The sequence below is a fragment of the Pipistrellus hanaki genome, assembly GCF_964339955.1.
Source record: "Pipistrellus hanaki genome assembly, chromosome: 11".
In the NCBI taxonomy this organism is placed as follows: domain Eukaryota; kingdom Metazoa; phylum Chordata; class Mammalia; order Chiroptera; family Vespertilionidae; genus Pipistrellus; species Pipistrellus hanaki.
This window is the reverse complement of record NC_140513.1, coordinates 26,044,773-26,056,963: the sequence shown is the minus strand read 5'-3', so window position 1 is coordinate 26,056,963 and position 12,191 is coordinate 26,044,773. Positions and strand designations below refer to the sequence as shown.

Genomic DNA, 12,191 nt, shown 5'->3' with positions numbered 1-12,191 from the left:
TTCCAAAGTGCAGACATTTGATCCTGTGATTTCCCCCTGAGTTCTAGCAGTCCAAGGAGGAAGGCCTTTTCTCAGTGCCTTAGAGGCTACAGTTGACCCCAAGAAGGAATTTATCTGCCAGAAGGACTCCTTATGGTTAATTGGGCTCAAATTCATAATCAGAGTCCAGGAGCCATTGCTCAGAGGTACCTCATACCCACTCTACATTTCAAGGAAAACCCACAGATGGAACTGCCTCCTGCACTGTGTACCTGCCAGCTGAGCCCACCCTTATAAAGGAGTTCCTATAATCATCTTTCAACCAATACACAGAGACCTACCTTATCCAATTGGAACTGCACAGCTCTATCCTTATTTGCATATTTACTGACCAATTTGAGCAACTCTATAATGACCTATCAGAATGAGTGCTTCTGACCAATCAGGACCATGCTATTTGGACCAGTGAGACCATGCAAATTTGGATTTCTCATTTGCATGGAAATAGACCAAACAGAGACGGGGGCAGGAAGGACCTTTATAAAATCCAGCCTCCTCTTTGTTTTGGCACTGTTGTACCCTGTTTCTGTCAGACACTGCAGCTCCCTCGTTTACAAACTGTTTACCTGAATAAAGTTTCTCCTTTTTTTGCACCCCAGATTCGGAACTCCTTATGGCTTTGAATTGGTGGCAGCAACCTATTTATTGTTGACATGCCTCTGGGATAGCAGCAGCCCCTAACGCTGCTCTGGAGAAGGGCAAGAGAGAGGAACTGGGATCTGAGAAGAGGAAGGAAATCGGCCAGGAGGGGTAGGCGAGTACAAGGTACTTGGAAACTGGTTATTTCTTTGGACTCTCATAGCAGGTAGCACAGAGATTATTCCTGTTTTACAGATCCAGAAACTGAGGCCCAGACGGGGAAAGTGACTTGTCTACGACCACAGAGTCCATGATTATCAGAATCTCCTACTCCCCATAAGAGTCATCTGTGCCAAAATTCTATGGGCGTTCTAGTCACACTCCTTGACATGCACTGGTTTGGGCCCCTGGCCCATGGTTTTCTCTAACCCAAGCCTTGTGATCACTTGCAGCTGCTCTTATCTGAAAGCGGCACCACTCTGCAGGCTCTGACCACTGTTTCCTGCACTCTGATCCCTGCCACTGCATCTGCTGCTGCATCTGCTAATTAGTTTTAGTGAATGGTCATCATGATGTCTTTTATGCCTTTGATTATTCCTTTTTTTTTAAATCTGTCAAAGGCTTTCTGGTTTCCCTTTCCCTATTTGTATGGTCAGGTCCCTCCACATTTTTAATTCTCCTTTTGTCTTATGTTCCTAATTATTATTAGTATCCTCCCGACATCCTCATCAAAACCCATTCATCTAAATATTTTGCATTTCTGCTTTTCTAACCAGGTTCCTGCTTCCAATTGTACCTTAACCCTCAACCACCCACTGATCAGGTTTTTCTCCAGCTCCTCACATTAGCCTTCCCAAACCTTTACCTCTCTCTTCCTGTCTCCTATCCTCCACTCTTATCCCTTCCTCCCGCCCCCCCCTCCCCCCCCGAAACTGACTTTGTCTCCTATTCCACAGGAGAACATTCACAAATCCTGCTACCTCAGCTCAGGGAAGGCCTTATCCTTCCTTCCTTCCTTCCTTCCTTCCTTCCTTCCTTCCTTCCTTCCTTCCTTCCTTCCTTCCTTCCTTCCTCCCTTCCTCCCTCTTGGTCTTAGGAATTGGTGTTTCTCCTGTCCAAAGTGAATCCCTTTACTTCTGCCCTGACCTCACCCCTCCCTCCATCTCTGGGCTCCTGTCTCACCAGGCATCTCTCTCTTCTGCATCCTTCAAGGTCTTTTTTTATCTACTAGCCTCTTTTCTTTCTCCTTCTTAAAAAATGCTTCCTAAACTCCACATCTCTCCCTCTGGATATTGTTTGACTTGTCTCTTGCTCTTTTCATTCAAGTTTCTTCAACTCCTTCTGCCTCCACTGCACCACTGACAGTATGCTCTCTGACGTCCCCAAAGACCTTCTCATTGCAAAAGCCAATGGACATTTTTTAGTCTTTATCTTACTGGAGATCAGAGCTGCATCTAACATCACTGCTTACTCCATCCTTCTTCAAACCCCCTCCCTCCTTCGCTTCTTTGAAACCTCTCTCTCCTGATGCCTGGACTAGCAGGTTAAATGTGGGTGTGGTGAAGGCAGATGGCTGGATCTAGCCTCTCTTTTGCCCCAATAGGTAACTGACTCTGAATATCTATCTCTGGGCGGGGCTCTAGCTGCCCCAGACAGAGCCAGGTCAGAGTCCAGTGGCTTCTCCTTTATTGCTGATTTGGGCCAGGCTCACCCAGGCCTGTGCCCGCTGTTGGCAGTGTCTGTCCCTGGAGGAGGGAAGAGCAGAGGTGAAAGGGTCAGGTACGGGGGTGAGCTGTAGGACCAGGCCGGAGGCTGGGTGAGACAGGGAGCCCAGGGGGTCTAGCGTGGGAGCTGGGTTGGCCAGAGGGACCCTGCCTCTGTAGGACCTCGAAGTCAGAGTTGCCGGTGATGGTTTCTCGGAGGGTAGGAATCTCTGCAAAAGGCACATAGTCTGCTCCTGGGGGTGGAAACCAATGCAAGTATGGGATGCAGGGGTAAACAGGGGGAGGTAGTCTTGGGTGGGATGGTTGAGGATGGGAGTCCCTTTCTGCCTGGCTTTCTGACTACAGACTCTGGAATGGACCCCTGTTCCGGGTAACCCCCTCACCACGAGGCCTCCCTCCTCGTCGCCGGGTCTCCTCAGTCTCAAAGAAAGTCCCGTGTTCCTCCCAACGCCGGTCACAGGCTGCGCAGAGGAAATTAGACTCAAAGCAGGTGCAGCAGCAGCCTAGGGCAAAGGGACAGCCAAGAAAAGCACAGGGAGATGGGGCTTCCCCGTGGGCTGACTACATTTCCATCTCTTTCTCACCAACCATTAGCCTGTCTCTCCTACCAACTCCCATATACTTATTCCCAAACTATACGCATCCTATCCCCACCCCTGCCCACCTCTGCACTCCCTTTGTTTTAGAAGGTACCTTTGACCCTGCAGGGATGGCACCCGGTAGCTGAATGGTTTTCATGGCTGTGTTTGCAGCGGCATTGGGCTCTCCAGGTCTTGGGATCAAAGGCGGCCCTCCTCTGGAGCCAGAACTCACCCACCTCCTCTGGGCGTGATGGTATAAAGCAGAACATGAGGCATCGGCACTGACTCACCTTGCAAGGCACGGATATGTCTGCGGGAATGGGCATGGGTGGCAGGGTTAGACCAGCACCTGATTGGCCTGGCCTTTCCTCGCCAACGCCCTCTCCCATACCAACACACACACTTTCTCTCATTTATTCCAACACATGGCAGTACAGTTACCCCTCCTCACCTGCCAGGGCTGGGAGGGGTAACTCAGTTCTCCCTACCTGATACGATCCGGTGCTCTCTCAGCAAGTGTCCACAAAAGCACTTGGATTCATCCCCAATTCGGAAGCAGTCCCATAGATAGTGGGGGCAACGCCAACCGATGAAGAGACCTGGGAATGGTGGGATTGAGTAATAGGATGAGTAAGAAGGAAAAATGGCCTACAGTCCCCCAGGTATATTTATCCCTCCCTATGAGTCCTCATGCAGACCCATTTAGATTTTTTCCCCTCAAGGTTTTCTTATCACCCATAAATGTTTCAGTGCCCTTCCCATCCCAGGATCCATCTCTGTCAGCCTGTCAGAGATGACTGAACTCAGTCTTTAGTTTCTGAGCAGGAAGAATATAAATGAATTTTTTTTTTTTGAAGATGAATCTGACTCTCAATGAGTTCTCTGGAACTGTTGGGGTTCTCATCTCCTCCCCTCCCTATAGTAGAGCCCAACTTTGGCTTCCTTGACGTATCTAAGGTGAGGGAGAGAGAAGATGATTGAGCAGGTGTAGAGTAGATGAGGGGGATTGGTTACTAAGGAGGGGCTATGTTGTTGAAGGGACATGAAGAGAAGAGGTTGAGCAGGCCTGGGGTCAGAAGGATGGCTTCAGAAGAAAGAGGGAGACCAGAAATGAAGACCAAAAAATAGGAGCTTTTGAGGCTGAATGAAGGAGGCATGGAGTGGAAAGAGAGGCTAAGAAGTATCCCGGAGCTCAGACACCAGGAAGATGCCCCAACCCTTTGGTTTTAGTAGTGGGATCTGGAAATGTCTGGGTTCACTCTCAATCTCACTGCAAGACAAGGGTGGTGGTAAATGTGGGAGGAGAAGCAGAGAGCACCTCCCACTGAGATTTTCTCATCCTCACGAGACCTGAGAGCACCCCAGCTTCTAGCCAGGAATCCTGTATGAGTCCCCATGGAGTCCTTCAGCTGTAGGACTCTAATTCCTACGTAAAGGCTGGTAATGAAGTGTCACCTCCACCAAAAAGTGTCCCTGACTTCCCCTTTTCTAGGAGCCCTTTCTCTTGCCTGTGCTTTTCTTGGCTGTCCCTGTGCTACTCTTACCACAGTACAATGCATCGTAATGAACTGTTCACTGTTAGACTGTGCGTTCCTCCAAGGAAGGGTCTGTTTTTTCATTTATATCTAGTCCTAGCGCAGGGCATGACACAAAATAGGTGCTTGGAGAACACAGACTGTTTGACTAAATAAATGAGTGAACAAATTCCTTCAGGAGGGGAGATAATTTCTTCAGTATGCCAGGAAGAACCATGAAGTTCTATAAAGAGGACGAGAAAGAATTAGTGTCCTCTGGTCTTTGACTCTGGCCAGGGCCATAATCCACAGTTCTGTGCCTAATGGTAAGACTAGGTTTTCTTTGTATTACCCGTGATCTCCCAAGGTCAAAAGCCTGTCAAGATGTGACTTTTGGCTCCGCTGCTTCTGCCTTGATGTTGATGGCCTGGAGTGCCAGTTCTCCAATACACCAGGGAGTCTTGGTTGAAAGGGCAGAGTATAGATAGAGTCACAATGGGGGTAGGTAGGGGTCAGGATTCTACTAGAGGAATTCTGAATGTCATCCCGAGTAGCAGGATACACTGAATGAGCAGGTGAGATGTGGAAATGAACAGGGGGTCAGTGCCCAGAGGTCAAGGCCTGGCCTGAGAGCCTGGGAGAGTCAAGTCCAAGCACCGATGTAGGAGTCGGTGTCCAGCTTTCAGATGAAGATTGAAGTTTGAACAGGGAGACTGGCAAACCACACCTCAGACTCTATTAGTGTCAGTGCCCTTTAAGTGGGACCATTGACATCTAGCTGAGTATTCCAGAATGGTGCCCTCTACTCTCTGCCCTGATTCCAAATCCTCTTTCTGTTATGAGTGGACAGGGACTGGCAGGGGGAGGAAACATGATCTGTGATGCCATTTTTATTCTGTGCGACACAGTCAATTCCATGATCACATAATCACATTTGCCTGATAACATCGCTTGGTGCTTAGAACATCTTCATACAAGATACAGCTGTTTTTATTTTTATTTTTTTAAAAAAATATATTTTATTGATTTTTTACAGAAGGGAGAGAGATAGAGAGTTAGAAACATCAATGAGAGAGAGAATCATCGATCAGCTGCCTCTTGCATACCCCTTACCGGGATATGCCCGCAACCAAGATACATGCCCTTGACTGGAATCGAACCTAGGACCCTTCAGCCCGCAGGCTGACGCTTTATCCACTGAGCCAAACCGGTTTTGACAATACAGCTGTTTTTAAATGAAAGGTGTCTTCAGCCCAGATCTCTCTCCCGAGCTTCAAAGATCCATATAGCCAGCTATCTCTAGACCCTTTCACCAGCATGTTCTACAAGCACTGCAAATGTGTTATAATTATTCCTTCCAGACATGGCCCTCGCCCTTTGTCTTCTGTTCATCCATTACGTACTTAGCAAGCATCTACTCTTGTCTTAGGCCACATGTGTCAAACACAAGGCCGGCGGGCCAAATCCAGCCCGCCAGGCCTTGCAATGTGGCCCGCACCGCGCTGTCATCACTGCACTCCGCTGTCAGTTTATGACATTGTCAGTTTATGACTGTTCAGTAAACCATTCGGCCTGCGATTTAGGCTGGATTTTAGATTTTGGCCCCTTCTCTGATTGAGTTCGACACCCCTATCTTAGGCATTCAATTAATGACACCATTACCCAATCAGTTATTTAAGCCAGTTACCTAGATGCCATTCCAGGCATGTTCCTTTCTCTTATCCTACACATCCAATGATCCAAAGGCTCGTTTTACCTTCTTAGCATTTATTGAGTTTGTCTACTTTTTACTTCTACCCATTCATTTCTTATTTGGATTATTAGCAGTGCCCCACAATCCGGTCTCCAGCTCTTACCGTTCTCTAGTCTATCCTTCTGCCAGAGTGATCTTACAAAAACACAAATCTGTTCGTTATTGTTCCATTTATAATCTTTTTTTTTTTTACTTATTTTTATTTTTTAAATATCTATATCTATATCTATCTATCTATCTATCTATCTATATATATATAAAATTGATATTTTACAGAGAGGAGGAAGGAAGAGAGATAGCTAGAAACATCGATGAGAGAGAAACATCGACCAGCTGCCTCTTGCACACCCCCTACTGGGGATGTGCCCGCAACCAATGTACATGCCCTTGACCAGAATTGAACCCAGGACCTTTCAGTCCGCAGACCGACGCTCTACTATTGAACCAAACCAGTTTCGGCTATTTTTAAAATATATTTTATTAATTTTTTTACAGAGAGGAAGAGAGAGGGATAAAGAGTTAGAAACATTGATGAGAGAGAATCATCGTTCAACTGCCTCTTGCACACCCCCTACTGGGGATGTGCCTGCAACCAAGGTACATGCCCTTGACTGGAATCAAACCCAGGACCTTTCAGTCCGCAGGCCAACGCTCTATCCACTGAGCCAAACCGATTTCGGCTCCATTTACAATCTTTTAGTGACTTTAGTTGCCCTCAGGATGTAATCCCAGCTCTTGAATTTGGTACAGAAATACTTGCACAATCCTGCCCTTCCAGAGCTGACCAGGCTACTGTGCCCAACACTCTATGCAGCAGGCATACTGCGTTGCTTACAGTTTCCTGCCGGTGCCTGGCGCTGCCATGTCCCAGCATACCTCACTTTTTACCTGGCTGCCTCTTGTTACTCATCTTATAGATTCCAGCTGAGAAGTCATTCCTTCCAAGGCTCACTCCCCAAGCTTCCTGGAATTGGTGCCTGCCCCTTTTCTCTGTTCATGCAGCACTCTGGGCTGAACTAAATTATTGCTTTTGTCCTTTTACTTATTGGTGTCTCTCATTAAAGTGTAAGTTACTTGAGGGATCTTTTCTTGGAAACTCCATCAGTGCCACCACCTCCCCAGCTAGCAATGAGCCTTGTACATTGCCGGTGCTCAATAAATGTTGAATGAATAAGGGAAAAGCTTACACTTGATATTTCACTGCAGAGCACATATATTGACTCTCGAGGGACCGAAGATCCCCAGTGTCAGAAGAGAACCCCAAATAACTTTGTTCAGGATTGCATGACACTTAAATTTTAGTATAAAAATTCCTGTTTAAACAAGAAAAGGGAGTCCAATCTCAAGAAGCCTTGAAGAGTGGGGAGTAGACTGGAGGTTCTAAGGAGAATGAGGGTACTGAACAGACCCTACATTTGCAAAAAAAAGAATAAAAGTGACATAGGATGTTAAAATAAGCAAACAAAGCTGTTCAATGACTGAAGTAAGACTGAGAAACTATTGAGATCACTATGCCTTCTTTTTCCAGAAGTGGAGGTGGGAGGCCCCTGCATAGGGACTGAGGAAAGTATAGGGCATAGAATTACCCAGTTGACTTTATATCTTAGGCCCATCTAGTTTTGACATAACTCTACTCCCATCAAAAAGAGGAAGTATGGCCCTAACTGATTTGGCTCAGTGGATAGAGCGTTGGGCTTCGGACTCAAGGGTCTCAGGTTCGACTTCGGTTAAGGGCATGTACCTTGGTTGCGGGCACATCCCCAGTAGAGGGTGTGCAGGAGTTTCTAACTCTCCCTCCCCCTTCCTCTCTATAAAAAATCAATAAAATATATTTTAAAAAGAGTAAGTATGAAAAAACAAAATAAATGCAGTGACACATTGAATTCAGCCCAGAAACCCCAAAATCCTCATAGCAGGTCAGGGTGACCCTCTTACTAAAGGTAACCCTTATAGATATAAAGCTCAGTAGCATTAGTACACGTGCTCACACACAGGATGGCATGTGTTTGCACCCTTTATACTAGTATGTAGACATAGATAAGCACAGCATGCTACTAACAGGACTGTCAAAAGTACTAATTCTGGCCGAAACCGGTTTGGCTCAGTGGATAGAGCGTTGGCCTGCGGACTGAAGGGTCCCAGGTTCGATTCCAGTCAAGGGCATGTACCTTGGTTGCCGGCACATCCCCAGTAGGGGGTGTGCAAGAGGCAACTGGTCGATGACTCTCTCTCATCGATGTTTCTGACTCTATCACTCTCTCTTCCTCTCTGTAAAAAAATCAATAAAATATATATATTAAAAAAAAAAAAGTACTAATTCTGGGCTGAGACTTGGACCCAAAGGGTTAGATGTGACTCCTGCTCTTTGGTGGAGACTCACAGCTTTTGGGTACTCAAGTGATCATGGTTCTCATAGTCAGGAGTGACTACCTTTTAATGGAGTTCCAACAAGGGGACCAAGGCCTTTTGCCATGTAAAAGCAACAGGTCACAGGGAGACTGTCCAGGCCCTCTTCCTTTGGGTCTGTTTGGTGCAGGTGATCTGAGCCCTAGATATGGGGCTGGTCTGTGACCCTTCTGTTTTTAACAACTTTAGTTCAGTGCCCTGACCCCACCTGGGCTTTGTATGATTATTCACTCTTCATCTGCAACTACGCTATCCACCTTGGCCCACCTGCCTGCTTCCCTCCCCGATTTCAGGCAGGTGGCATTGCCATTTCCACAAGGTGCTGCTCTCCACCAAATGGGCCAAGTTCCCAGAAACGGGTGGGTTGGAGGAGGATCCTGGGCCTGTCACAAGCCTCTGAGAGGCCGCCTGGGCTCACCTGTCTGGGTGGCCTTCAGAGCTGCATCCTTCTCCCATTGGAAAAGATTGTACGCCTGAGCATCGGACTTCTCTTTGTGCATTGTCTTAGGCACTCCTACTTGATCTGCCTGCTTAACAGTGATCACTGGATTGGCCGTGTCACCTGGGAAGAAAGGGGGTGAGTAATCAAGGAGAAGTGAGGGGCCCCAAAACCCAATCTCCTTCTCCTGGGGCGGGGGTGAAAGACAGCGATGAGAATGGGGAAAAGGGCGGGAGCAATTACGGCTGACTCCTTTCTTCCCCTTCTTCTTGCCCACAGGATGTCCAGGCTGAGGCGTGTGAGTGGTGCTGACAGTGGCACCCTCCCCGTCCTTGTCCTCTCCTTCCTCTTCCCCTTCCTTTCCCGTGTCCAGGTGGACCTCGGCTGAAGGGCCCACAAGGGTGTGCTCTGGAAGCATCTCAGATTTATGGATTTGTGCGGATCTTCCTGGCTCAGAGGACAGGCCTTTCTTCAGAGCGTCAGAGACCTGACCTGGTGAGGGGGTTTGCAAAGCAGAGGGTTCCTCTGGGACCTTAGAGACAGCGTGTTCTACAGAGGCCTTGGAGGCGGAAGGCTCCATAGGGTTTTCAGAGGGGTGGGTCGCTAAGGGGGTCTGGGAAGTGGAGGGCGCTGCCTGAGGCTCAGAGGTGTGGGGCTCTAAAGGCTCAGAGGCGGAAGGTTCCAGAGGGTTTTCTGAGGTGTGGGTCTCTAGCTCGGTCTGGGAAGTGGGCGACGTCACCTGAGACTCAGAGGAGTGGGGCTCTAACGGAGGAGGCTTGGAGATGGAGAACTCCATGGGGGTGTCAGAGGTGTAGGTCTCTAGCTCAGTCTGGGAGGTGGAGGACAGTATCTGAGACTCAGAGGTGTGGGGTTCTAAAGGAGGCTCAGCGATGACAAGCTCCAAGGGGGTGTCAGGGATAGGGGGCTCCTCTGAGTCCTCAGCAGGCGGGTTGTTTGAAGAAGGTTGCTCCTCTGCATCCATGGTGGGGTGAGGCTCTTCTGCTTCCATCTAGTGGTAGAATATGGTACAGGCTTTAGACTGGGATGGTAGGGTCTACCAACCAGGGTTCACAGGCAGGTATGGAATTGGGATCTATCTTAGTGCTCTTGAGATATAATGGGGGAAGCAAGATGAGCTTTTGTGTCAAGGTAGGTTCACACAGGTGCCTAGACCCCATGGATGGGTTTGGAGGGAGCTGGTACTTAAAAGAATGAAAGGCGGAGGCAGTCAGAATCCTATCCGTAGATGGTAGCAGAGGACCATGCCTTAGGAGGGAGCCTGAACATAGTCACTTGGCCAGTCCAAGAGCAGGGTCCTAGGCGTACCTTGGAACCATGGAGATCAGGCTGTGGGATTCCAGAGACTGGGAATACCAAGCCAAAGTGTGTGTGTGGCGGGGTGTGCTCACAAGAGTGCAGGAGGATGTCACGAAGGCAGGGCTCTGACCACAGTCTAGTTTTGTCTATTGACTACCTTCCCTGGGTGATGTTATTCATGTCCAAGGCTTCCACACTGCCAGCTGTCTGCTTATGATCCCCAAATCCATAATTCCAGCGTAGACCTCTTTAAAACCCTTGTTCTTCACACTTATACCCAACTGCCTGATGGACATTGCTAAATGGATGTTCCATAGGGCATCAAAATGGACTCTATTGCAGGTTTGATCCCCACTTGGGGTCTGGGAAGTGGATGGAACTTGGGGTGCATACAGGAGGCAGCCGATAGATGTTTCTATCTCTCTCCATACATCTCTCTCTAAAATCAATACAAACATATCCTTAATAATAAACACATATCCTTGGGTTAGGATTAAAAAATAACACTTGACTCTGGGAATTATCTTAGCTTTTTTCCTTTTCCCTCAGCCCTTATTTCCACATAGGCATCAGGGACTGTATTTCCTATCTTCCAAACATACCTCAAATCCATTCTCTCCTCTCTTTTTCCCTCCAGTTTTGTTCAAGTTCTCATCATTTTCTACCTGGATTATGTCAGGTATTCCTCTGGGGCCTTAGAGATGACTTTGTCCCTCTGTCGCCTTTCCCAGCATACTAATCCACTGGCCCATTCTACCATTGATTTAGATAACTAATACTTTTCCCAGAGACCCGGTGTATGGGTTCATGCATGGGGGTGGGGGGCCCCTCAGCCTGGCCTGCGCCATTTCACACTCCGGGACCCATTGGGGGGGGGGGGCATACTAATCCACTGGCCCATTCTACCATTGATTTAGATAACTAATACTTTTCCCAGAGACCCGGTGTATGGGTTCATGCATGGGGGTGGGGGGCCCCTCAGCCTGGCCTGCGCCATTTCACACTCCGGGACCCATTGGGGGGGGGGGGGTGGGGAGTGTAGCAGTGCACCAAGCGCTGTACCACTGCTGCAGCCTGGTCTCTCTTAGAAGTATCTCCAAAAGAAGTGAGCACTCCTTAATGACCCAATCGTGATCTCTCTAAAATACAAGCCTAACCTCGGCATTTCCTTGCTTAAAAATACTCATTGCCTGGCCCACGTGATTCAGTGGTTGAGCATCAACCTATGAACCAGGAAGTTAAGATTTAATTCCTGGTCAGGGCACATGCCTGGGTTGCAGGTTTGATCCTCAGTGGAGGGCATGCAGGAGGCAGCCAATCAGTGATTCTCTGTCATCATTGAGAGAAAATATCCCTCTCTCTCTACCTTCCTCTCTAAAATCAATAAAAATTTATTTTAAAAAATACTCATTGACTTAGTCTAAGGATTAAGTCCAACTTTCTTGGCCCCGATAGCCAAGGCCTGTCATTTGCAACAGTACCTAAGGATTCCAGCCTTAACTTTTCCTGCATTTGTTCCTCCCCGCAGGCCCCTCCCCCCCACGCTCCTGAGATACTAAATATATCCCTTAAACTCATCAAAGGCCTTTCCAAAGGGCAAGTTTGGGACAGGAAGCAGGGGAAAGGTAGGATGGTGGGGAGTAAGACGACTAGACTTGGGCAAGAAGAAAAAGGGCTGGGGGCTGGGTGGAGAACCAGGGGATGGGAAGAGAGAGAGGAAGGGAAAGCAGAAGGGGGAGAAGGATGACAAGCAGAGAATGGGAGTGGGTTGCACTGAGGTGGGAAGGGACAGAGGTGCTAGGAAGGAAACGGGCTGAAGGTTTAGAGGTGGACATTGGA

At 48.2% G+C, this 12,191-nt stretch overlaps 1 protein-coding gene across 1 annotated transcript; it reads right to left on the bottom strand.

Moving 5' to 3' along the window:
- Nucleotides 1–1,833: 1,833 nt before the first annotated feature.
- On the bottom strand, nucleotides 1,834–10,293 carry FAM221B (family with sequence similarity 221 member B). The gene is made up of 6 exons (XM_084898741.1): nucleotides 9,279–10,293; nucleotides 9,015–9,158; nucleotides 3,412–3,522; nucleotides 3,036–3,233; nucleotides 2,726–2,845; nucleotides 1,834–2,575 (listed from the first exon to the last, which is right to left on the bottom strand). Exons 1-6 carry the CDS (start codon nucleotides 10,042–10,044, stop codon nucleotides 2,394–2,396), a joined length of 1,521 nt encoding a protein of 506 aa, XP_084754867.1. The 5' UTR covers nucleotides 10,045–10,293; the 3' UTR covers nucleotides 1,834–2,393.
- Nucleotides 10,294–12,191: the final 1,898 nt, after the last annotated feature.